Source organism: Pagrus pagrus, assembly GCF_965226575.1.
Source record: "Pagrus pagrus genome assembly, chromosome: 20".
NCBI lineage: Eukaryota > Metazoa > Chordata > Actinopteri > Spariformes > Sparidae > Pagrus > Pagrus pagrus.
In genome coordinates, this window is record NC_140207.1 from 2926456 (window position 1) to 2952083 (window position 25628).

A 25628-nucleotide genomic window follows, 5' to 3' on the forward strand; every position below is an offset into this window, starting at 1 on the left:
GATCCTTTTCTTTAATCATAGCAAAGTTTATTAATTATATTTTGTTCTTAATCTTCTTTTTTTTTTTAAATGAACTTATGAATATGAGTCCATAATGTAACTAGTAACTAACATCATCAAAGTAATCACTAACATGTAGTGAAGTTTAGTGGAGTAGAAGTATAAAGTTGCAGAAAATGGAAATACTCAAGTAAATGTACTTTTTAATTCTTCTTTTTACCGATAAACTAGTATTTGTTCTAGTATTTTTATTATTATTATTATATATTTTTTATTTGTGTATCCGGCCCGTCTCTGTCTCCTCTCTGTGTTTCCTGTGCAGAGCTGAGGTGACGGCGGCCGGCTGCTTTCTCTGTGTTTTCTATTTTCTGTCCTGTGTGTTTCTGCAGCTGCTGCCCGTCACTCACTCGGCCTGCTGGCAGAAGGTCGGCGGGTAAAAGGACGCCGTGTTTCTCACCAGCAGTCGTCACACATGGAGCCTCAGCGAGCAGCTCTGGGCGCCGTGCTCCTGCTCACTCTGCTCTCAGCCGGTGAGTTTTTAAAATTCACCTACAGCTTTAACTTGAGTCGTAACACGGCCTTTTTATCCAGATGTTAGAGCTGAAGTGCGACTGACGAGGCCCACACTGAATATTTTAGTGTAATTTGCTGTCAGTTGTAAGAATAAATCAGTAGAACAGGAAAACGTCACACAGATCATTACTCAGACTTTGTCAGGTCCACAGGACAGTTTTTGTTATTTCATGCTTTAGTAATAAAACAGGACATTTTATGTCTCTGCAGTGAACAAACAGGACGTATCTGTTATTTAATGGTGCAGCTTCAGTATGAAAACTGAAACTGTTTCAATCAGTGAAATAACATTAACCAGGTCATTTAAACAGGAAATGTATTGTTAATCAATGTGTGTTAACAGTCTACTGTATAAGAACAAGACTTATTTAACAGTGTACTTATAGTCAGTTATTTGTAGTATTTGTAACTCCAGTGTAAAAACTGCAAAATGTTAAATAAATAAAATTACATCTGAATGAATTCAATAAAACACAGCTGGTGAAAACTTCCTGCAAACCTTTAATGTGCTCTGAAGGATCATTGAAGTCTTGTGTTCAGATTCATCAGTGAAACCGAATAAAAGGGGTAAAAATAAAATGTGTGATTGAACAAACACATGAAAACGGGTCAATTTATAAGAACAAATAAAACAATCCAACAGAAGAGGTTTGTTAAACCACACGCAGAAAAAGAAACCTTGACGATTATAAGAAAATAATCTCTTTTTATCTTCTCCTGTAATTTAGAAAATGACAAATGAAGCTTTTCTTTCTAACTAAAGTTGTAAAAACATTGAATAAATCTTCTGTATAAGTACTTTTATTACCATAAATATCTGCTTTATTTTTTATAATAAAACATGTTTGATTTTCTCCTCCTCGCAGTTATTTACTTAGAATATCGTCTTTAACAGCATGAAAAGGCAGCATTTCCTCTACAGCTGGAACAATTAATTAATTACAGAGACAATTTTGCGAGACTCTCTGCTGTCAGCCTCTCACATGTGAACATTTAAACTTTTCTCAGACTTCTATAAAAGCTGGACTGATCAAGCAGTTTGATTATGTCAGCGTCGGCTTCAGGAACATCCGACATGAATTTGTGACTATTTTCTGACCTTTTATTGACCAAACGATTCATCGACTCGGTGCGAAGACAACAGATTTAGTTCTTTAAAACACAAATAACAAACAAACATGGCCGTGTGTCGAGCTGGAAGTGTTCAGAGGAGGAATGTCTGTCAGTTACTGGCAGCGTAGAAACACAGAGCAGCTGCTGTGATCCCCCGAAATATGACCGGCATGAAGTATTCACACACACACACACACACACACACACTGTTTGTTTTCCTGTGTGTGTGTTTGTGTGTGTGTGTGTGTGTGTGTGTGTGTGTGTGTGTGTGTCTTTACAGCTCACTTATTTTACTTTAAACTACACAAATGCATTTTTTTGGGGATGGCTCAACTATAAGTTTTTAGTACATACTCTTATTTCTTATTACCTCGTCTCTATGTAATATTTTTCTTATTTCTTTATACTGTGGCAACTGTAGCACAGCCCAGTTTCCTCCTCACGGACCAGAACAGTATTTCTGATTCTGACATCAGAAGTGGAGAGTGAGGCATTATGTGTTCAGGTTGTCCGTTCCTCCATCCTGTTCTTGTAAACACGATATATCTCAGAAACGCATTAAGAGAATGCTCAAGTACTGTATTGAGTACAATTCTGAGGTACTTGAGTATTTCCATTTTCTGCTACTTTATACTTTAGTTACTTTCAGTGATGGGCAAATTACTTTGAAAAAGTAACTAATTACAATTACAAATTACTTCTTAAAAAAGTAATTGAGTTAGTAACTCAATTACTCTATTATAAAAGTAACTAATTACTAGGAAAAGTAATTTTTGCGTTACTAAAACAAAGTAATATGTCAAAGAATTCGGCTTTTTAGAAGCATGTTTCACACGCCAGTTTCATAGAGTAGAACAGCATAGAGAGATAATTAACCTTAAACAAATATCCTTTGCCATGGGGGGGGGGATATGAACTTCAATAATTCAATTTATAACCCTAACCCTAACCCTAACCCTTCAAATACAAGTTCTTCCCCTTTCTCTCAACGATGGTGAAGTAGTGTTTATATTTCCACTTGCTAAACGCTGACTTTCCCACTTTATCCTCCTCTTCTGTACTCGCCATTTCTTCTCTGTCTATCACTTTGGTTTTACCGGTCGAAAGTTGTGTGTGTGCGCCGCACAGAAGCTACGTCGGTTTGTGTGTAAAATAAACTCCTACAAGGATTCGTCAATGATGTCACGCAGCTATACATCGTCAAGTCAGTTACTTCCTTGTTCCATATCCGCAAAACATGACCTGTCTTATCCTTGGTATTTATCGAAACCGTGTTGTACTAGTGTGCTCTCTACTCTGCAGCCCGCTTATGAAGTGAGGAGGAGGAAAGGAAGAAAAGAAAAAACAATAGCCTAGAACTCATGCTGGCTGCAGGCTTTTTTTTTTTTTACCATGATCGCGCTGGGGCCCCGATTTTAGTAACGGCAACACAAGTCATGTTAGTAACGGAAACGGCGTTAGTAACGCTGGATAAAGTAATTAATTAGATTACAAATGACAGAGGAATGTAACGGCGTTACGTAATCGCGTTTATTCTAACGGCGTTAGTCTCAACACTGGTTACTTTACAGCTTCAGATTATTCAGTGTTGATGATCTATAACAATCAGAAAAAGGATGCTGCATTAAAGCAAAAGTATCCTTAAGGTCATTTATTTCATCAGCAATTTGACACAAAAAACACAGAAAAACACAAAAAAGCTGAATATCGGCCTCGATTCATCGTCCAGGCCGATAATCCATCTACACCTGATACGGACTCGAAGTCGGGGCCCTTCCCTGGACCTCACAGGACCTTATATCAGATAAAACTTTGTCTGGTAGCGAATGAAGAGAGACGAATAATTTATTGATCCTGTTTGAATTGTGTCACGAGTCACACATGATGTTGCTCCCTATACATGATGAAGTAGTGACATTTGATATCGTAAAGGTCAGAGGTCAAATGCACTGTGACATCATGATATTCTGCTAGAAATGTTCAACGCCACAGCTCAGGAACAGCAACACAGACCCCCCTCTGAAGGTGTTATTGATCACATTCAGCCACCGGTCGTCACTTCGATTGCATTCACGTCACAACAGCACTAGCTAACGTTGCTAGCATTCAGGTTTTGTGAATTCATAACTCTTTTAGTTGAAAAAAACATGTGTGTTGACTTTAATGTGCACGTACAAGTGTTAAAATGTGTGTGTGTGTGTGTGTGTGTGTGTCAGGGTGCTGGGGCAGGAACGAGGAGGAGCGTCTGATCAACCACCTGCTGAAAGAAAAAGGATACAACAAAGAGCTGCGTCCTGTCGAGAGGCAGCAGGACGCCGTCGACGTTTACCTCGCACTCACACTCTCCAACCTCATCTCTCTGGTACATGTACCATTTTTCTGCTTCTTTACTTCCACTCCTCTGCGTTTATCAAGCCAGTACTGTACTTTTACCCTACTGCAATTATTTTATATATGATATAAGTGAAAGTTACCCCCCTGTCTTTCCCCACCACGGTTGCAAAGTCCAAACCAAAAAACATCTGTAAGAATCCCAGTTTGATCTAGAAACCCTGATCTCAGTGCTGGCAGAGTAAAACAGACAGTTGTATTAATAAGTCGGTTTGTTTTGTAGAAAGATGGACAGTTTTGAAGTGTCTCAAGTCCCGGCGGTGACAGGAAACACATATCCAACGGGTGAACAGACTTTGACACAACACCGGGGCGCTCTCCATCGAGTGAAGGCCCGAGTTTTGAAATTAACTGGTTCCTCTTCTCATCTGTTTTATTCTCCTTCATTTGTAGAAAGAAGTAGACGAGACGCTGCTGACGAACGTATGGATAGATCACGTAAGTAAATGAGGGTTTCTTATTAAGGCAGCGTTTTCTTCCCGAGCGCTGTATTTCCAGTGATCACGGATGTGTGTGTGTTGATAGACGTGGATGGACTACCGGCTCACCTGGAACACGACGGAGTTCGACGGCATCGACACGCTTCGCCTGCCGTCCAACTTGGTGTGGCTGCCGGAGATCGTGCTGGAAAACAAGTGAGACTCAGTCTCCTTCTTATTTCTTTACATGAGTGGAGACAGAAGCCTCCGACCTGCTGCCACACAGCGCCGTCACAGTTTAACTTCACTTCATGAACACACATAAACCTGCAGAGGCTCGAGCCTTTCTTGTATTCTGTGTCTCATGTCGTCTCTGGTTTGAAAGATTTGGCACTGGTGGTGCGTTCAAGTGCTTGCAGTAAACTCCCGACTGCAAGAAACAATAAAACCAACTGTGCAGTTTTCACAGAACTTCATTCATCAGACAAAACAAACCAAGTTTCCATCTTTTTCTATTTAACTTTATGCATACGTATGTGTCTTGTGTATTCAGTTCGACGTCTCCTGGAGCTCCACTGTAACGGCCTGTCTGTGTTTCTGCCTCCTCTCTCCGTCAGTAACGACGCCCAGTTCCAGGTGGCCTACTACAGTAACGTACTGGTGTACTCTAACGGGCTCTGCTACTGGTTACCTCCCGCCATCTTCCGCTCCTCCTGCTCCATCAGCGTCCAGTACTTCCCCTTCGACTGGCAGAACTGCACACTCAAGTTCACGTAAGGAGCTTGAACCAGACAGCGTCAGGTTTTATCTTACAGAGATACTCAAGTAAAGTACAGATAGTATTTGTACTTCCCACCTCTGTATGACAGTCATTGTTGGGGTAGTTTTCTAAAAAAAACATAATGAATAACACATTACTGGCGGAGGTATGCACTCTACTGAGTGTCCTTCTGGTTTTTTATTCAAACGTGTCATTTTGTTGAAATGAACTCGAAAGACTTTTTCCTGGGAATGCATCATGTTTTCTTCTGTATAAACTTCATTTCCCATGTTGCTTTGCAGCTCTCTGACCTACAATGCCAAAGAGATCAGGATGCTGCTGAAAGAAGAAGAAGATGAGGTCAACAAGTGGACGGTGGAGTGGATCATCATCGACCCCGCCAGCTTTACAGGTGATCGTCCTGTTTCCCGGGCTTCAGTTTCTAATTAATCATCAACAATACAGCCAGTGGTGAAAAAACATGGAGACTCAGAGAGATGTTTTTCACCCGTGTACAGCTTGTTGGATGATATTTTAATGAATATTACAGACCCAACACAATCTCCAGATTGAATGTTAGCTCAGTGTGCTTCTGCAAAACCACAGATATGTTCAAACTGAACCCTGTGTAGATACTGACTTTTAAAATCCACAAGTTATTAACTGTAGCTTTAGATCAAAAACACCTCTTCAGGTTGTTAAGATCTCCCAATATCCAGAGACAATACTGAGGACATGTCCTCTGAGAAGCATCAGGGTAAGCAGAGCCTTCATTTAGTGAGAACATTTGTTTTTGTATCATCTAATCCTCATTGTCTGCTTCTTCGTCCTCGGTGTTGTTTACCTCGACAGAGAACGGCGAGTGGGAGATCATCCACCGGCCGGCCAAGAGAAACACCTACAAGCACATTCCCATGGAGAGCAACAAGCACCAGGACATCACCTTCTACCTGGTCATCAAACGCAAACCTCTCTTCTACATCGTCAACATCATCATCCCCTGTGTGCTCATCTCCTTCCTCGCCTCGCTCGTCTACTACCTGCCTGCTGACAGTCAGTGCACAGAAAAGCTGTTCTTCTCACTTATCTCCAGTGGTACCGGGTCATGTAGATAGTTCTAGTTTCAATTATGTGAGTCAATTATGTGAGTTCACCTGTGTGTGTGTGTGTGTGTGTGTGTGTGTGTGTGTGTGTGTGCAGGTGGTGAGAAGATGACCTTGTCCATCTCGGTGCTGCTGGCTCAGTCTGTCTTCCTGCTGCTGATCTCTCAGCGGCTGCCGGAGACGTCCATGTCTGTTCCTCTCATCGTCAAGTAGGTAACACACACACACCAAAGAGTGACTTTAATCTTTAAATTCCATGATTTTTTTCTGATTTTTTCATAATTCTGACTTCTTTTTTGTTGAGTTTCACTTCTTTTTAAAAATATTTTCAAGTTTCAGGTTATTCACAAACAAAATACGACCAGAGAGGATTTACAAAGTGCAAAAAATACAAAAAGCAAACAAATAAAAGTGAATAATTTCATTCTGTTTTTCTATTTGTATTATTACCTCATTAATATTATAAATATTAAAATTCTGAGTTTGAATTTCTTCTTCAAATCAATAAAAGAACAAGGAAACACAGGACAAATGTATTTCTGCCTACAGCACAAAACCTCTCTGAACATATCTGTGTGTGTGTGTGTGTGTGTGTGTGTGTGTGTGTGTGTCAGGTATTTGATGTTCATCATGGTGTTGGTGACGGTGGTGGTGTTAAACTGTGTGGTCGTCCTCAACCTGCACTTCAGGACACCGAGCACACACGTCATGTCTGAGTGGACCAAGAAGGTAAGACACACACACGCGCACACACACACACACACACACACACACACACACACACACACACACAAACATTAGTGTGTGTGTTATGACTTTAAACATGCTGTTGTTTTGGTTCTCTGTCTCCAGTTCTTCCTCGAGCGGCTGCCCCGTATCCTGCGTATGTCCCGCCCCGCAGAGGATGAGCCATACTGGGATGGAGCGTTGCCACGGAGATCCAGCTCGGTGGGCTACATCGCCTCGGCGGAGGAGTACTACAGCGTCAAGTCCCGCAGCGAGCTGATGTTCGAGAGACAGTCGGAGAGGCACGGACTGATGACAAGGACCACGCACGCAGCCAGTAAGAAATCACAGGCTGTCGTTTCTGCTGGTCAGTCGAAATACTGACGACAGAAGACGCAGCTGAGCCGCTCTGTGTCTGTTTCTATGTAGCTGTGAAGCCGCAGGACGATGGAGGTGTGACGGATCAGCTGTACGCAGAGATCAAGCCGGCCGTGGACGGAGCAAACTACATCATCAAACACATGAGGAACAAGAACGACTACAACGAGGTGAGACGGAGAGAAGACAGGACGACGTCGAGGGCAGCGGGTGTTATTAACTTATCTATTGGACAGGGGTGATAACGTAACGGGGGAAGTCAGGTAATGTGGGACACTTGTTGGTAGATGCTCCAGTAGACTTAGAAAAACCTGTTAACTCACTCCAGTGATGTTTCTGTAAGTCATTTTAGGCCTTGTCAACATTTTTACGTTGGATTAAATGGGAATATGCAGTTTTTTTTACAGGCTACGCACCTTCAAACACACCCTGACCCCGACTCTCACACTCTGTCTGTGGGACAGCTTGTTTGGTAAAGTGGGATGCTACAATTAAAATGGCTACAATGAGTACCAACTTCAGCACACATTAATACCATTGGGCTCATTTAGTACACAAAAGTGCTGTCCTCTAACTGCAGCTGACAGTGACCATTCAAAACATGAAAAGGCTCATATATCAGAATGACGCCATTAAACACAACACTCTGCCCTCGACACTGATTATTACACAATCCTCCCCAAAAGATAGAGGTGACACAACCTGCTGAAACATAATAGATGGACCTTGTGTTCAGCACGGAGACATTTAAAACTCCCCTGAAAGAAAACATGAAAGCTGTTAGTTCTACTCAGAACATGAGGTAGTGGTGCACTTCTGCCTCTCGTGGGCAAAATGAGTATTACAAAAACAAACACAAGCGTTCTCAGTTCTGCTATTTTCCACCTGGTTTCACACAGATTGTTTTTCCCAGGAGACCTGGATGACAAGAATGAAAGATGAAAAGATATCCAGAAAGAAATGTGTTTTCAATTTGTGAAACAAAGTAGGAGAAAAAAATCACTCTGTTTCACACATGAAACGTATTTTTGTGTATTGTTTTCCCAGAGGAAAGACATGTGTTTTCATGTGTCTAAAAAACTTGAGTAAATGTACTTAGTTACAAGCCATTGTCTGTCTTCGCAGGAGAAAGATAACTGGAGTGGGATCGCTCGTACAGTGGACCGACTCTGTCTCTTCCTGGTTACCCCGGTGATGACCATCGGCACCATCATCATCTTCCTGATGGGAATCTGTAACCACCCTCCTCACCTGCCCTTCAAAGGAGACCCGCATGACTACAGAGAGGAAAACCCCCGCCTGCTGTGACGCACACAGCAGTCATGTCGCTCCGTAGTGTTTGAATCCAGAAGTCTGTCGTTGCTTCATTTTGTTTGTTTGCCAACTTTTCAGGTGCGTATGTATGGAAGGTGATTAGGGCCACTGTAAAAAAGAAAAAGACTCAGCAAACACAAAATGTTTTTTAAAGAAGTCTAACTTTATCTCAAAATTAAATACGCAGGAAAATGAAGTAAGAACTCTGAATTTAATCTCAGAATTCTGGTTTTTAAAGTCAGACTTTTGAGGAAAAAGTCCAAATTTTGAAAAATCTGAATTTTGAATTTAAAGTCAGAAGTGATTTTATTTTTTACAGTGGCTGTGATCTTCCGTACATCTCTCTTTGAGTGTTTCCTTAAATTAGAAGTGAATAACTGAACCTGTTTTAAATGTACTTGTGTGGTTTGAATAAAGATTTATTCTCTTGATCTCAGTGGATTTGGGATAAAATTTAAGACGTTAACATGAACCAGAGTATTGTATTCTTTAAAAAACTAATTCTAGTTCAAACTCACAATGATTAAAATGTTCACAATTACAAGAAACGAAAACTGTAAAATAGCCCCAAACAGTCACGTGTCGAACATATTATTCTGGCCTCAAAATATTTATCTGACAGATGACAAGATGGACGCATCACATGTTAACTTTTCAGGGACTCTAACACAAATCTCTGCATCTCCTTGTGGTTGTTTTGTGTCTCTTTGCAGTCGCTTTGTGTGTCTTTGTGGTCAACTCGCATCTCTTTGTAGTCCTTTCGGGTCTCCTTTGTGGACGTTTCAAGTCTCTTTAGGGACGTTTAGCATCTCGTGTTTGTTTTTCGTGCCTCTGTAAATGGCTTCTGTAGGAAACTAAATAAAAAGATGAATTAATACAAAGGTAAATAAATACAGAGGCAACCTGACGCGCAAATATCAATGTATGTCACATTTTACATATATAATGCCTACATCTATTTTTAATAATCATTTATTTCTTTATTTCCTTTTGATTTTGTCAGTTTCAATCCTCCATATATATACACACACACACACACACACACTCATACTTGACTCTTACTGGATGAGTGCTTGGGCCGGCGATCAGGGGCGTAGCAAGCTTTTCAAAAGTGTGGGGGATGGATGTGGTCTTTCCAGTTCAGAGAACTTGTTCCAGATGCCTTAACATTTGCATTCCCTCCTGCTCAAATCTTTCTCTAAGCTGCACGTCAACAACATCCAGAACTTTGTAGAATTCAGTCCTGTAGTAGTCAGAAGGGGACGCATGTACCTGTGCAGGAGCACTACCTGTGAAGCGCTGAGGTGGGATACGGACAGGAGGAGAGGCAAGAGGAGTGAGATGGAGTGTCTCACACATCCTTGTTGCCTCTCATTGACCCATTCACACACGTACGAATATATCTGGGAAACAGACAGGCACCAAAAACAACGTCTGTAACGTTCTCTGATGATTATAAACGTTAACTACTCCTTATATGTTCAGTAAACAGGGAGGCACCAAACCCACGTATGTGTTTTTCTAATGTTTTTATTCAAACATACTTCAATGTGCCTCCTTGTACATACAGCTGTATAGATATAAGTATGTATATATGTTCTTCAGTGACCTGCTCTATGTAAAAGCCAGGCAGCCGATTGCAGTGTCTTATTTTTTTATTTTTGATTTGCAGGCTTTTTAAAAAAAAAAAAAAAATTGTCTCCATGATTGTCATGTTTAGTAGTTAAAATCACTGGATATAAAAACGATTCATCAAAATAAGTTAAATGTAAAATGTAATGTAAACATCAGTGCTTTTTATTCCCACAGACATCACGTTTACATGTCAGGATCTGGTTATTATAGACACAGATTCAATATTTATCACCACAGTAACGGAGTTACATACATTGGCAGCTGTAAACAAATAAAAACATTAGAAAAATACATACGTGGGTGTGGTGCCTACCTGTTTACTAAACATATCAGGAGTAGGCTATGTAACGTTTATAATCATCAGAGAACGTTACAGACGGTGTTTTTGGTTCCTGTCTGTTTCCCAGGTATATTCGTACGTGTGTGAATGTGTCAACGAGAGGCATGAACTTATAGCGCTTTGTAGAAGGAGCTTTATAAAGTTCACTCCATGACTTCGACGTACGATTCGGCGCTCAGTGAAGCGTGTACATGTGTATCTATGACTAGTTCCCGCCTCCTCAGCACGAGCTGAACGATAAATCTAACACAGCAGAGGCGGGACTTAAGGCAGAACAGCCAATCATCAGCCGGTCACACTGAAAGCCCGGTGTCATGTTTGAGGCAACAACGGGAGCGGGAGGGTGAGAGGAGGCATCATGGATGTATTATTAGATCCATGGGAGGCATCCGCAGCGCAGACAGAGCGGCCAGAGAAACTGAGCGACTGTAGTGAGGCGTTTGTGCAAAACTGCGGAAAAAACTGCAGAAAAAGTGTGGGTGTTGAATCCTCTGACCGGGAAAACACCAACATCCCCCACGGGTGCGACGCCCCTGCCGGCGATTATATTATATAATATTATTATGAATTATTAATGCTTACTTATTACTGTGCAGGCACTGATACGCCTCAGAGCTTTTCAGATTATTCATTGCCTCCCCGTCCGAAGCGACAGAGTTCAGTAGCTAAAAATGCAACTGTATGTTATCTTAGTCCGCTTCTTCATGTCCTCCTCCCGCCCCTCTGTGTGAGTAGGCAACGGGATTGTAATGTTGTCTCGTTTAAGCGCTGACAGCTGATGTTCCCACAGGTTTTCCCTCTCTAACCCTCATGAAAACCGGTTTACCGCCTACCGTTACCATGTAAACAAACGCGACCGGAAGTCGCGCCCATAATTCACGCAAGGCATCATGGGGGCTAGGTGGATAGGCGAACTAGGCGGTTGCCAAGGCGACAGATTTGCTGGGGGCGCGGCCGCCCTCTAGTGTCGCCCGCAGCCATTAATCATATAATTATGATTATTAAACATGATCATCCTCGGGCGCCCCGTCAGCCACACGTTTACGTGTCAATCTGATTATTAGATTGAATTGATGATTATTGTCGGTTATTACGCGGGTTTCGGGGTCAGCTCACGCGCATGCGCTCTAGTTGCGTTACGTTACGTTCGAAGATGAAGCGGTAAGTCTCCGGCGCACAGGGTCGTAAACGGAGAAAGGAAGAAGATGAAAAGAAAAGTAAGTGTAGAGGTAAGTCTTCTCTTCTCAGCCGTTAAAGTGTCAAACGAAATAAATGTAGTATTGTGCATCACTTAATATTGGACGTTTCATTGCTGTCACTAAGCTAACTAGCTAGCTAGCGACTGCTACTTTGCTAGCTTGCTACGTATTACTAGCATAGCAAACATATCTTCACCGTTAACCTACATTAGATGTAAATGTCATGAGACCAGTGTCTGGTGTAACCATTTTGGTGACAGTGGTGTTTGTTCACACTTATGTAAAGTTCCCCTCCAGGAATATACTAATATATATGTATATATATTAATATATAATATATGTAGCATCCCCGGCTAAATGATGGTCGAACTCTCAAACTGATGGTTTACACTGATTTATTCCTTGGACCGTATTCAATATAAACACACCGTAAGAGCTATGAAAGAAGAAAATAAAATACAGTTACCTTTAATTGAAATTACTTTTAACTTCTTTTATCCCATAAACAATCATGTAAGTTGACTCTCCTTTTATCTATTTTAATAAACTCATTGTAGACTCACAGGTTTTACTCCATGAATTTAAATATATATTTTAACTGCTACGATTGATGTTACAATCATGAAGGAAAATTCACATTTTAACTGAAGGACAACCTCCCATAGAGTGCAATATAAAACAATATTTAACATGAAATTAGCATTTTTAACCGTTCGTTTTTAACTCAATAAACAGTTTTTAACCTTAGCAGACCTCACATAAAACAGACAAAATACGTCCTGTTGCATTAATAAAACAACCTACGAGTTAGCTTATAGCTTCATCTCATTTCCAATACAGACCAACACGGCAGCTTGGCCGTTGCTAATAGTAGTTACCGTTAACCACAACACGTTCTATACATGAAAATATCTACGGCAACCAAACTCGAGCCGGACATAAATATGGCATGAAAAGGTAACAAAACAAACCTTGTGCCCCTTATTAGCCAGGTGCTAGGGCGTTTCATGTGAGTTAGGCACACTTTAGCATTGAAGACACTTTTCCTATTGCCGTTAAAGTCCGAAGCACCGGATGTGTACGAGTTCTAGGCGAGACGCTTTCAAAATAAAAGCACTGAATGTAACGTCTGCTTAAAGTGAAACTCTCGCCAAAAAGCAACCGAGGCTTTATTTATGATTGGGTATGAGTCAAACCTTCACGTACAAGCACACTCATGACCAAAGAGGCACTTTTAAGATTTAACGTAGTTTCGTTTTGGGGCAAGCTCATTTTGAACGGGAGTACATAGGGCATACCACGACGGCATCAAAATGTCTATTTTTAGACCACTAAGAAGGCTCCACACATCATGAAACTTTACTGGTAGCATCACCAGGGTCTCTACTCATGACACGAGCAGTAAGAACATTGTTTGTGTACACAAAGTGTGTGAAAAAGACGGTTTTGAACTACTTACGCTTAGCTACTGGGACTCCGGCGCGCCGCCGCCATTCCAGGCAAAAAGTGTCGATCTCCGAGTGCGGCCATCATGACGGAGAGTAACGGTGGGACGCTCTGTAATATGTGGCTCCCTTGTCAACATGGACGTCAGTGTTGCTTTTGACTAACGACAGAACAACGAATTATCCGCGAATTCATCTGGAAACAAGCCCGAGGAGCGTCCCACCGTTACTCTCCGTCATGATGGCCGCACTCGGAGATCGACACTTTTTGCCTGGAATGGCGGCGGCGCGCCGGAGTCCCAGTAGCTAAGCGTAAGTAGTTCAAAACCGTCTTTTTCACACACTTTGTGTACACAAACAATGTTCTTACTGCTCGTGTCATGAGTAGAGACCCTGGTGATGCTACCAGTAAAGTTTCATGATGTGTGGAGCCTTCTTAGTGGTCTAAAAATAGACATTTTGATGCCGTCGTGGTATGCCCTATGTACTCCCGTTCAAAATGAGCTTGCCCCAAAACGAAACTACGTTAAATCTTAAAAGTGCCTCTTTGGTCATGAGTGTGCTTGTACGTGAAGGTTTGACTCATACCCAATAATAAATAAAGCCTCGGTTGCTTTTTGGCGAGAGTTTCACTTTAATATATAAAAAATAAAAACCTGGCTTTAAAGAATGTTAATAAGTAAACATAAAAACACATAGAAATACTACACTCATATTAAAGGTCATTTACAATATATGTTTTTTTAAATTATTATTATTGGCCAGATGCACTCAGGCAATATTTGCAGAGGCACCTGCTGGAGAAAGGACACCTGATCCTTCATTTAAGTACAACTAGTACTATTGTTGCTGTTTTTGTTATTAGCAATTACAACTTTTATAAATCACATTAACACTACTAATTGTAAACAGTAGTATTATTTCGCCTTTTAACAGCCTAATAGTAATAATGGTAGTGGTGGTAGTTATTGTAATTTATCTACTACAAGTTACACGGTCATATAAAATGTATATGTACAATGCAACTATGTGATAGGATGATAGAAATTACCAAATGCAATTGTGTAACAAACAGCATGGATGAACTCTGTGTTTAAATACAGCTGCAGAGAAGGGACATCCAGTAGTAGTAATCCAGGGACCAGTTACACACAGGCCAGGAACACACAGCCCACATCAGGTGAGTCTATTCAACAGTATTTATTCAAGCCACATCCATACTTTAAAGTACAATAGAAATAGGTTAGCAAGTATTAAAATACAATAGCTTGTTTACTTAAAGACGTTCAACCACATTCATGATCATTTCACTTATTATATTAAGCTGGGCGGCCTCGTACTTGACGTGAAACTCCCACTGTAAACTGTAAAGTGATTTTCTTTCCAGTGAACTACAGAATGACGGAGGACATTTAAGAAGAGGATGTCTGTGGTCAGGTGTCCTGTGTACCTGGTGGTCCTGACCTTTCTGTGGACTTCTAACAGAGGAGGTGAGTGAGGCGTTCACAGCCCATCTGATCTTCTTCCAGTCTAAACTTAGATCACAGATGTGTTTAAACTTAGTACAGGAGTCATTTTCTTTCACCAGGAAATATAATGAATTCAGATATACCTATAATAAAAACTGTTGAATCAATCCACCTAAAAACACAAAGAAACTACACATTCTCTCTCTAGTTTTGGTGTTCGTGTCACAGTTTTAGATATTTTTTAATGTCTTATTAAACTTAAGCTGCCATCTCATTATAATAGGAGAGAGCTCAGTTTCATGTGTTGTAGATAAGCTGTAAAATGACCTTCACCTGAACTATACTGGGTGACGGAGTCAGCACATAATACTGAAATTATGTACACAGCCAGATAAAAGTAGAGATAAGTGAGAACATAGGTCAGTGTGCGTTAAACATATAACTGATTAAGACTGATTTAGGTTGTAAAAACTGATAATAACTGACGCTGAGATTGACTATTACCAGAGTCATGCTGTAGACTTTAGTCAAGTGACAAACACACACGCACACACACACACACACACACACACACACACACACACACACACACACACAGCAGAGAGCAACACATGGTCTACTGTAAATGCTGAGGGGAGGAGACACAGTGACTCTGTGATCCAGATACACGAGAACAGGGAGGGAACTCTCAAAGTGAAACTAAACTGAGCTCAGACTCCATTTTGAGTCGACAGCAGATGGAGCAGGAAACTGAACGCTGTGTCAGGGTGAGTGTTAATCCAACATTTGTGTTATTTTACTGTCAAAGTCTCCAAGTCTTTGTCTCCCTGAGGACTGTAGAGGACAGACATGTTGGAGTAAAGTCAACAGTTTGACGAAGTAGACTCAGAGACAGATTGTGTCTCACTTCCTCTTCTCTCAGTGTTGTGTTACTCTTGAACAGGGTCGGGTTTATGTCTGCTGAGTTGGTATATGTGACAATTAGTGGTGGACGGATTGATCCAAATATCGATACCAACGTTGGTATTGATATTGATCAATACCAGTGTAATGAGTTTGATACTTTAGTTTCAGTCTCTCTCCTGTATTCACTGCTGCAGTTTCATCAAAGAGGCGTCTGTCTGTCTGTCTGTGTAAGTGCTGCTGCTGTTGTGTCGCAGCACGGAATAGGCACACTCTGCTCCTCCTCTTCACACTCTGCTCCTCCTCCTCCTCACACTCTGCTCCTCCTCTTCACACTCTGCTCCTCCTCCTCCTCACACTCTGCTCCTCCTCCTCCTCTTCACACTCTGCTCCTCCTCCTCCTCACACTCTGCTCCTCCTCCTCCTCCTCACACTCTGCTCCTCCTCCTCCTCTTCACACTCTGCTCCTCCTCCTCACACTCTGCTCCTCCTCCTCCTCACACTCTGCTCCTCCTCCTCACACTCTGCTCCTCCTCCTCCTCTTCACACTCTGCTCCTCCTCCTCCTCCTCACACTCTGCTCCTCCTCCTCCTCTTCACACTCTGCTCCTCCTCCTCACACTCTGCTCCTCCTCCTCCTCACACTCTGCTCCTCCTCCTCCTCTTCACACTCTGCTCCTCCTCCTCACACTCTGCTCCTCCTCCTCTTCACTCTCTGCTCCTCCTCCTCTTGTGATTTGACGTTGTACCGTCACGTGACTCAGGCAAACACACAAGCAAGCAGGCTCAGCCAGCAACACACAGACACACACACAGACACACACACAGAACGAGTGAGTGCAGCAAAGGGAGAAATATTATTTAATTATTGTGTTGTACTTTCTGAACACCATAAAATAATTTGTTTTAATTTGTTTGAGTGATAATTTTGTGCTCTTTGTTTATTTAAGAAACAAATCCAGACGTGACAATGTTTGGGTAAAAACTGTTTTGTTACTGTTCTGTTGTTTCTGAACAAAAACTTTTATTATGATAATAAAGTATTTTCTATTTACCTCTAAACTTTACCCACATTCTGTCCTGGGTTTCAACTAATTAATAATCCAAAGGAAAAATCACAAAAACACTTAAAAGTCATGAAAATTCATTCAGATTTAGCAATTTGATGATGCATCCACCTTAATTATTGAAAAGTATCGGTATCAGCGATACTGGCCCTGTATTTACTTGGTATCGGATCGATACCAAATCTTGCAGCATCACACACCACGAGCAGGTGGAGAGACTTTTGTGAAGGCTGAAAAGAGGAGGGGGATGACACCCAGGAGGGTCTCACCCTCAGTCTGTCTCTGTCTCACCCTCAGTCTGTCTCTGTCTCACCCTCAGTCTGAATTATTTTAATAGTTTCTCTTTGCATTTCCCCCTAATAATTTCCACAAATGTATTTAATCCTGCATTTCTTTTTATGCAATTCTGCTTCATTATGAAGTTTATTCTACATTATGCAGTACAGAAACAAATGAATAATTGACACTGTTCAGTCTGACATGTTCAGATGAAATCAGCTGCTACACTTGTAAAGATGCCATGTATTCATGCTGGCAGGCCACTGCTGATCAAACAGACATGAAGCCTTCAGGAATAAGAGGCAACAACCTTTTGTTTTCTTGTGATAATGATAATAATTCATCTCGTTTTCTCAAGATCTCAAGAGAATTATCTGGTTATCTGCTGATTGTGACATAAATAACTCCTGATCTTGAGTAAAGAAATAACATTTAACTGGTTATCACAGGAAACCAGAGGAAACAATATGTTAGACACATGACCGCTCAGGGCTTCCGTAGGAAACTAAACACAAAGATGAATTAATACAAAGGTAAATAAATACAGAGGCAAACTGAACACACACACACACGCACACACACACACAGCAGAGATCAATACATGGTCTACTGTAAATGCTGAGGGGAGGAGACACAGTGACTCTGTGATCCAGATACATGAGAACAGGGAGGGAACTCTCAAAGTGAAACTAAACTGAGCTCAGACTCCATTTTGAGTCGACAGCAGATGGAGCAGGAAACTGAACGCTGTGTCAGGGTGAGTGTTAATCCGACATTTGTATTATTTTACTGTCAAAGTCTCCAAGTCTTTGTCTCCCTGAGGACTGTAGAGGACAGACATGTTGGAGTAAAGTCAACAGTTTGATGAAGTAGACTCAGAGACAGATTGTGTCTCACTTCCTGTTCTCTGACAGTGAGGACACGTGGGGTGCTTGTGACATGATAGTCAATTAATATGGCTGCATTTCTGCTTATAAACTACCATGGATGTGAGTTTCTTTATGCATCTTTCTTTTTGTGCCATAAAGTTTCCTTTCATCCTTTACACTGTGCAAATAGGATCTTATTGATCTCATTTGAAAGCCATTATTGCAAATTCCGGTGAAATCTGGTCTGAATGTGTAACATTTAATCAACATCCTCAAACAGACCTGTACTAAATGTGCAGTGACAGCCCAAATGTAGCCGTGTTACGTCAGTTTACTGTCTTTACTGTCTTTTAGACATTATATTGTTTGCTGGTTGGTGTCTACAGCTCACCCGTCATTCCTCCTCTACACAACCCCCAATAATAACCACCTTACATCTTAAGACATACGATTTGAATCATATCATATATGTATTTTATTTATGTTTTTTATTTATGAAGCTTTATTTGTTCATCTTTGTTGTGTTTTTTATTTTTTCCACTATGACTTTTCTGTTTCATGAGTCATGGAGAGTATTTTGAAAGTAAAAAATGACTACACCCTCTAATGTATGTTGTGTTTTTCAGCCCTGTCAAGTAGCAGTTAGCCTAAAATACTCAGGTGCCTTTAAACAATAATTCAGATTGTGAAAAATGTTGACAGCTGGTGTTTAGTGTCTTTTAATGCCCTGAAATAATACAAGTCATCAAACGTGGACAGTGCCACCTCCTGGCAGATATCTGAACCTGCGTCTGTACATTGACAGCAGTAAACTACTTCAGGTGTGGTCAGTACATTTACACACTATCCTAAGATCATGAGAAAACCCCCCGATGTCTACGCCAATCATCCAGTGTGCATTTGTCCTTTAAAAAGACGAGGAAACTATCTCCCGTTACCAGCGACATACATCCCTGTGCCAGCTTTAAAAGCGTCCTGTGTTCGTGTCTTGGGTTCGTCTGACTGAGCTGGTTTAATAAGAAAACAATAAACGGGACATGGAGACGTGATGTTAGTGCACTGAGCAGCAACATACTTCTTTTCTCATCCTCTCCCCACAAACAACAACTGTTGTCCTACGGCAACTCTGAGGGGACACGCCTCTTAATTGTGCTCTCTGGTGGGGAAACCTTTTGAATCACGATGTTACGATGGTCAGGGATTAGTAGTCCAGGCTGTCAGCCATCGGTGATGGACGATGGCATCGTTCATCGGCCCAACCCCACTCTTGAACAAACTCTTTTCCTCATTCTTGTGATTTGAGCTCACGTCAGTGTAACTGTTTTACCTCTCAGACTGACTGAAGTCCAGAAGATGGCCTCCTGGAGACGTGGTGTGGAGGAAGAGGAGGACAGAGCAGAGTCTCCAGTACCCAGCTGTCTGTCTCTGAGGAGTGACCGGTCCAAAGATCCTCCTTTCTTCTTCAGAAATGGACCTGGACCCTCAGACACACAGTAAGAGAACCACTACTAATATATATGACTCGTTTTCAACTGCTTCTGCCAACGTTTATTTTGTGTTTATCTATTAAAATTTCTGTTAAAATGTAGTTGCTGAGTAAAACTTGTGACACAAAGAAGTCATCCGTGCCGTCTTCCTCTGAAGAGAACTGATACAAACTTTTAAACCTCCTAATTATCAACAGCAGCAGCAGTTTGTGTATTTAGAGCTTCCTAAATGACTTTGTCTTCAGAGGATTTATCAAAGATTCATGTAATATAAATAAAAACATGTTGTTGCAGAGTTCAGTTCAACAGACAGAGAGCAGAGTCTCCAGTACCCAGCTGTCTGTCTATGAGGAGTGACCGGTCCAAAGATCCTCCTTTCTTCTTCAGAAATGGACCTGGACCCTCAGACACACAGTAAGAGAACCACTACTAATATATATGACTCATTTTTAAGTTCTGTTTATCTATTAAAATTTCTACTAAAATATAATTGCTGCGTAAAAATTGTGAGACAAAAAGAAATGAGTCACAATCTTCCTCTGAGTATCTGGCAGCTGTCAGTCACCTAAAAGCTGTAATCTAAACTAAGAGACCTGATACAAACTTTAAACCTCCTAATTATCAACAGCAGCAGCAGTTTGTGTATTTAGAGCTTCCTAAATGACTTTGTCTTCAGAGGATTTATCAAAGATTCATGTGATATAAATAAAAACATGTTGTTGCAGAGTTCAGTTCAACAGACAGAGAGCAGAGTCTCCAGTACCCAGCTGTCTGTCTATGAGGAGTGACCGGTCCAAAGATCCTCCTTTCTTCTTCAGTAATGGACCTGGACCCTCAGACACACAGTAAGAGACTGTGAACTGACTTAATTAAACATGATACATGAGGATGAAATTTAAAAAAAATGGCAAGAGATTCATAATAATAATGCAGAACTATTAGTGCAGATCATGTTTCAAACTGAAATGGATCTGATTTTATTTCTGCAGAAAACAAAATGAGAATTTACACTTTAAGAAAGTTTTCTCAGTTGTGCCCTTGTATCAACACTCAACAAATCATTGTAGTCACTAAGAAATGTGTTGACAGGAAGAGGAGTCATGTTTCTGTGGAGGAGCAGCTCTGCAGCTGTGCTTTGTGTCAGGACGTCCTGAAGGATCCAGTCTCTACCAGCTGTGGACACTGGTTCTGCAGGCAGTGCATCACTTCATACTGGGACCAGTCTGCTTCATCAGGGGACTCCTCCTGTCCCCAGTGTGGAGAAAGATCCAGAACAAGAGCAGCCGGTCAGACCAGCAGTGTACAATGTAAGACTCTACATCTCTACCAATTAAACATGTCAGCTGTTACATGTTATCATAGACTGCCTGGCCAAAAAGAAGTCACACACTCTAATATTTTGTTGGACCACCTTTAGCTTTGATAGATAGATAGATAGATAGATAGATAGATAGATAGATAGATAGATACTTTATTAATCCCGGTAGGGAAATTCAGATGTCTCTCGCTCATCCAGACAGTTAGAACAGTTAAGACGCAGACCAGTACATACAAAACCGGACAATAAAATAAAATAAATAAATAAACACAGATGAGGCAGTACAGTACACTACTACTACAAAGCCAGCCTAGTGTGCAATGTAAGAGCACGAACAGACTATGGCATGCTTTCGCCATGGCATCATTTTAATGAGCTTATGCAATGTCACAACATCTATTTCTGTCCAGAGTTGCATTCATTTATTGCCAAGATCTTGTATTGATGATAGGAGAGTCGGGCCGCTGCTTAAAGTCTTCTCCAGCACATCCCAAAGATTCTCAGTGGGGTTAAGGTCTGTACTCTGAGGTTAAAATGATGTCTCAAACTCCCTAAACCGGTCTTTCATAGTTTGAGCCCGTGAATCTCGGAATATGCTTGTGCCGTTGGGGAAGAAAAATTACATAGATGGAAAAACCAGGTCATTCAGTATATTCAGGTTGTCAGCTGACCTCATTTTTTGGGCACATGACATTGCTGAACCTAGACCTCATCTCATCTCATTGGCTGTGTCCAAATTCAGGGGCTGCAGCCTTCAAGGACGCGGCCTTTGCGGCCCACGAAGGCGGGTCCTTCGGAGAGACCTTTAAGGCCTCGTCCACCGTTGTTAAATGGGATGGTCTAGCCTTCGGAGCATTTCCTGGTTGCGCCACCAGGTGTACCCGCCCCTTACCCTTACGTCACGTTTGTGAATGAAGAGATGCAATAAAGTCTGTTTTGGTTCAAATCTATCAAACGTGTACATTTTTTATTTATTTGTGTACAAAAATTAACGACAAAATGTGACAAATCTAAATTGAGTTATCAACATTACAAAATAAGCATTCACCCATTGGTGAATAACAACTATATTTACCATAGCATTACCAGCGTCACATATTTTAACTGAAAGTTAACATCTGGAGGTTTTATAGTCCCTTGAAGTTTAATATATCTAGCGTTGGATGTTCAAATGACTAAAAACCGAGTATAAACCCATTACTTAAATTTGAATGTCATGTCTGCGCCACTTGACGTCGCCATTTTCTCTTGCGTCCTCTTCTGTTTTCGGGACTGAGCAGTGGTGAGGCCGTGAAGGATAGTAGCGGTGCGTCCTCCAAAAAGAGGGAAGGGCAGGCTGCATTTGAAGGAGCCTTTGAATTTGGACAGCCTTCGTGCAGCGTTGTGACGTAATTGGCCTTCAAATGCACCCTTCGTGGTCTGCAGTAGGGATGGGCATTTCGAGTAATTTTCTAACCGAGTACCCGAACCTGGTCCTAATCGAGTAACCGAATAATAAAATGTATGACTCATAAATGCGCTCTGTCCATCAGACAGCGCATTGCTGACACACAGCGTCGTCAGACAAAATATCAGGTGGTTAATAAGAGTAGATTGGAGTTTAAGATGCACATATGAGTTTATGACTGGAAAAAAAAAAAGTTTCCCCTCTGGACGGAGCGCATTTATACCCCGGGATTTTTAAAAAAAATGTCAGTAATTAGCGGTGCTTATGCTTTCGTGTTTCTTGAACCTTAAGTGGTTTCGCATCGAACTCGTTGAGTGGTTGTAAGCCAGTTTAAGGTTACAAATGCGGTTACATGCTGCTATTCCGACATGCTGCTATTTAAAACAGTGACCTGTAATTGTCGGAATAGCGGCATTAAAGTTATTTTTCAAGCGTCCCACTATTTCGACATTGTTTTTTGCCATTGTCGGAGACTTGTCGGAATAGCGGCATGTCTAAAGAGAGACATGTCGGAATAGCAGGCGGACCCCGAAATATTGCATACATGTTAATTTACGCATTATTTATTAGGATTTACGGGAGATTTACTGATAGTAGTGATCACACACGGCAACAGAGCAACCATCTTGATGTAAATAAACGATCTTTGGCAGATCATGTTTTCCCATTGGATTTTAGCCCGTCATGTGACGGCACACGGGTCCCTATTGGACAGGCTTGACTGCTCGGCTTCTGGGTAAGCTAACGTTACAAACACACCGGTGGACTATACACAGAGCGACTATACACCCGGCATCGCCGACAATGAAATAATCCTAGGTTAACCGGTTAATAATTCGTAACCGATTAGCAGATTGTTTACTCGGGTACCCGAGTATCCGAGTAACCGTGCACATCCCTAGTCTGCAGCCCCTGAATTTGGACACAGCCATAATCATCCGCTACTCCGTGGTTGCAGGGATGCTGCCATTTTGGGGTTCAGTATCTTGCTCAAGGATACTTTGACATGTAGCTCAGTTCTGCCCAGGGGAGCTGGGATTCGAGACAGCAGGATGATGGATAAGCTGTCATCGCTGCTGGTGAAGGAGTCCCACCCCCTACAGGTCACTATCACAGCACTGGTCAGCTCCTTCAGCGACAGACTGATAAACCCTAAATGTGTGAAGGAGCGGTATCGCAGGTCCTTCCTTCCTGCTGCTGTTAGACTATACCACCAGCACTGCTCCCAGTAGACCTCACATGTGCACTGTGCCATATCCCATGTACATTTTGTTTTGCACTAACTGGACAATTTTTAAATACCCATATTTATTATTATTTGTACCACACTGTTTATAATTACACTGTTCATATTGTAAATATTATGTATATACGAGTAATTCTATTTCTTATCTTCTTATTATATTGATTTCTTTTCTTTACTTTTTTTTTAAATTGTAATTACTGTCTGCTGTGGCAAAGAAATTTCCCCATTGTGGGACAATGAAAGGAATTCTGATTCTGATTATTTAGAACTTGCTTGAAATCTGGATGAGTACAGAAACCATTATTGGTTGGATTGTGTCAGCTAAGAGAACGCATAGTCGTAAACCATTCGGGCAGGATTCGAGGATTAGAACAACAAAGAAGAGGCCCAGAGTACTTTTACTCTGGAGAGTGTACTTGTTAATTCTATCAGAAGAGACACAGAACATCAGAGTCGTTACCTAATTTGCAATTGCAGGGACAATTATCAATTATAACACATCTTTGTCACAAAACAGTTTTCTGTTCCACTTGATGTCAGAGAGTGGATTTCTCCATGCTGACCTTGATTAACCTGGGAGAAAGGAGTGTATCAGTCTTGAGGGGGGAAGAGGACAAATGGTGTTGCAAAGTTGTAAATTAAAGAAAGATGGTCTCCTGGGAATCATCTATGCAACGGTTTTATTGTAAAGACAAATGCCACGCCAAGTATCTGCCCAGACACCAATTAAGCCTCACTTATATCGTGTGTCTTCCTTAATCCAGCTCGCTTCCTCGGCGTGGATTAAAGGTGGTTGCAGCGTCCTGCGTTGGCTGTTAAAACAGCGGTGTCGACGTGGGCATTAAGAAAACGAGCAGAGCAGGGGCCTCATGTACTAAGACTTGCGTGGATTTCCTACTGAAACATGGCGGACGCTAGAATCCAGAAACTGTCGTACGCACAAAAGAAATCAGATGTATCAAAGTGTGCGTACGCATCGATCCAAGCACTTTTCCTTTGTACATCCCAATCAACGTGGAATTGAGCGCACATGTAGAAGTGCTAAACTCCTCCCTGTCCACGCCCTCATTTAAATATGCAAATTAATTTAAACAGGGCCTGCACCGGGGATTCCCCTCTCAGCACCATCAGATTTACACCGTGAGTAAAGGGAAGAAGCGCAACTTCACCGAGTCTGAGCTCGAAACGCTATTAAATAAAGTCGAGACGCGAAGATCTGTATTATTTGGTAGCCTCTCGCCAGGGATAAACACCAAAAAAACGTTGTGGGGTCGGAGCAGCGCACACTCACTGAAATTAAAAATAAAAAATGGTCGGAGGTGGAGGTGAAGCGTAGGATTTCTGCCTAATAACATGTGAAATAGATTCAGTTTCCTTTTTTCATGCACCACTTGATTGAATCACTATTACTTTTTTCAAAAGAAATAATATATATAAGTGCTACCGTTAGTGGGAAATAAACAGAAGGACAAAACAACTTCATTACAAGGATTGACGAGACTGATCACATTTATATTAATGACTGCAGAAGTGCGCCGTGGCTACTGCAGTGTGACATTTCCAACTTTACGCACGCGTTTAATGACACAAATACTGAACACAACAAGACAATAAAGGGCTTGTTAGATAGCTCTGCCGCTCTATTTTCACCAGGGAAAAACAAATGCACATATTTGTATGCACAAATGCCCCAAATGAGCATTGTGCTGGTTTACATACAGGGCGCAATTAAACAGATTTACTCACAGAGAAGCCACCCATCGCGCACCGTGCCAGCCTCCAGCCTGTTACCAACCATGCTATTGGTAAGAATGAACGAGTCATGCGTTGAACCAGGCCACCTTGCCACGATGTTGGTGAGCTGAATTTGCGCATCTCATATTATTTGAACATTAATTGAATAAAAATGTTTCCTGTTGACGAAAACAAATTCACCCTGTGATGGCGCTTTTATAGCAACATGTGTGACTCATGAGCCAGTTGTCGTCATTTGCCAACAGATCTTCCCGTTCTCTAAACACCCTCTCACGTCTGATATTACCATTTGCGATGTCTTCTAACAAGGCCAAGGCTGCCATTGTTCATGCCATTTTTCATCACTTTGCGCATGCTTTTATGATTTATGATTTATGATCCATATGATTGCAA

The 25628-nt window shown here is 41.5% G+C and overlaps 2 protein-coding genes and 1 long non-coding RNA gene across 8 annotated transcripts in view; 2 read left to right on the forward strand and 1 right to left on the reverse strand.

Annotated features, from left to right (window-relative positions):
• The first annotated feature begins 415 nt into the window (after positions 1-415).
• chrnd (cholinergic receptor, nicotinic, delta (muscle)) lies at positions 416-9249 on the forward strand. The gene is made up of 12 exons (XM_084341265.1): positions 416-530; positions 3903-4048; positions 4471-4515; positions 4603-4712; positions 5114-5269; positions 5559-5668; positions 6109-6309; positions 6457-6568; positions 6974-7088; positions 7212-7422; positions 7515-7633; positions 8589-9249. Exons 1-12 carry the CDS (start codon positions 473-475, stop codon positions 8769-8771), a joined length of 1566 nt encoding a protein of 521 aa, XP_084197391.1. The 5' UTR covers positions 416-472; the 3' UTR covers positions 8772-9249.
• Positions 9250-9337: 88 nt separating this feature from the next.
• On the reverse strand, positions 9338-11606 carry LOC311249896. Its single transcript, XR_014621230.1, has 3 exons — positions 11335-11606; positions 9840-10076; positions 9338-9631 (listed from the first exon to the last, which is right to left on the reverse strand). It is a non-coding gene; the product is annotated as an uncharacterized lncRNA (long non-coding RNA).
• The window catches only part of LOC311249883 (NACHT, LRR and PYD domains-containing protein 3-like), a 140720-nt gene continuing 126692 nt past the window's right edge, over positions 11601-25628 (forward strand). For 2 of the 6 annotated variants that reach the window (XM_084341248.1, XM_084341250.1), the window contains exons 1-6: positions 11601-11981; positions 14500-14576; positions 14784-14886; positions 19317-19475; positions 19764-19883; positions 20195-20314. In XM_084341248.1, the coding sequence (XP_084197374.1) occupies positions 19336-19475; positions 19764-19883; positions 20195-20314 (380 nt within the window). In that variant the 5' untranslated portion in view covers positions 11601-11981; positions 14500-14576; positions 14784-14886; positions 19317-19335. Of the gene's footprint in view, positions 11982-14499; positions 14577-14783; positions 14887-19316; positions 19476-19763; positions 19884-20194; positions 20315-20558; positions 20777-25628 lie in introns of all 6 variants that reach the window. The other 4 variants (XM_084341246.1, XM_084341247.1, XM_084341249.1 and 1 more) reach the window with 4 other exon arrangements.

Excerpts from the sequence above, each read along its gene's own strand:
- chrnd (XM_084341265.1), top strand. The coding sequence starts at position 473 with ATGGAGCCTCAGCGAGCAGCTCTGGGCGCCGTGCTCCTGCTCACTCTG. Across the intron at positions 5,270-5,558 it reads AACTGCACACTCAAGTTCAC|CTCTCTGACCTACAATGCCA; the intron begins GTAAGGAGCTTG and ends GTTGCTTTGCAG. Across the intron at positions 7,634-8,588 it reads ACAAGAACGACTACAACGAG|GAGAAAGATAACTGGAGTGG; the intron begins GTGAGACGGAGA and ends CTGTCTTCGCAG.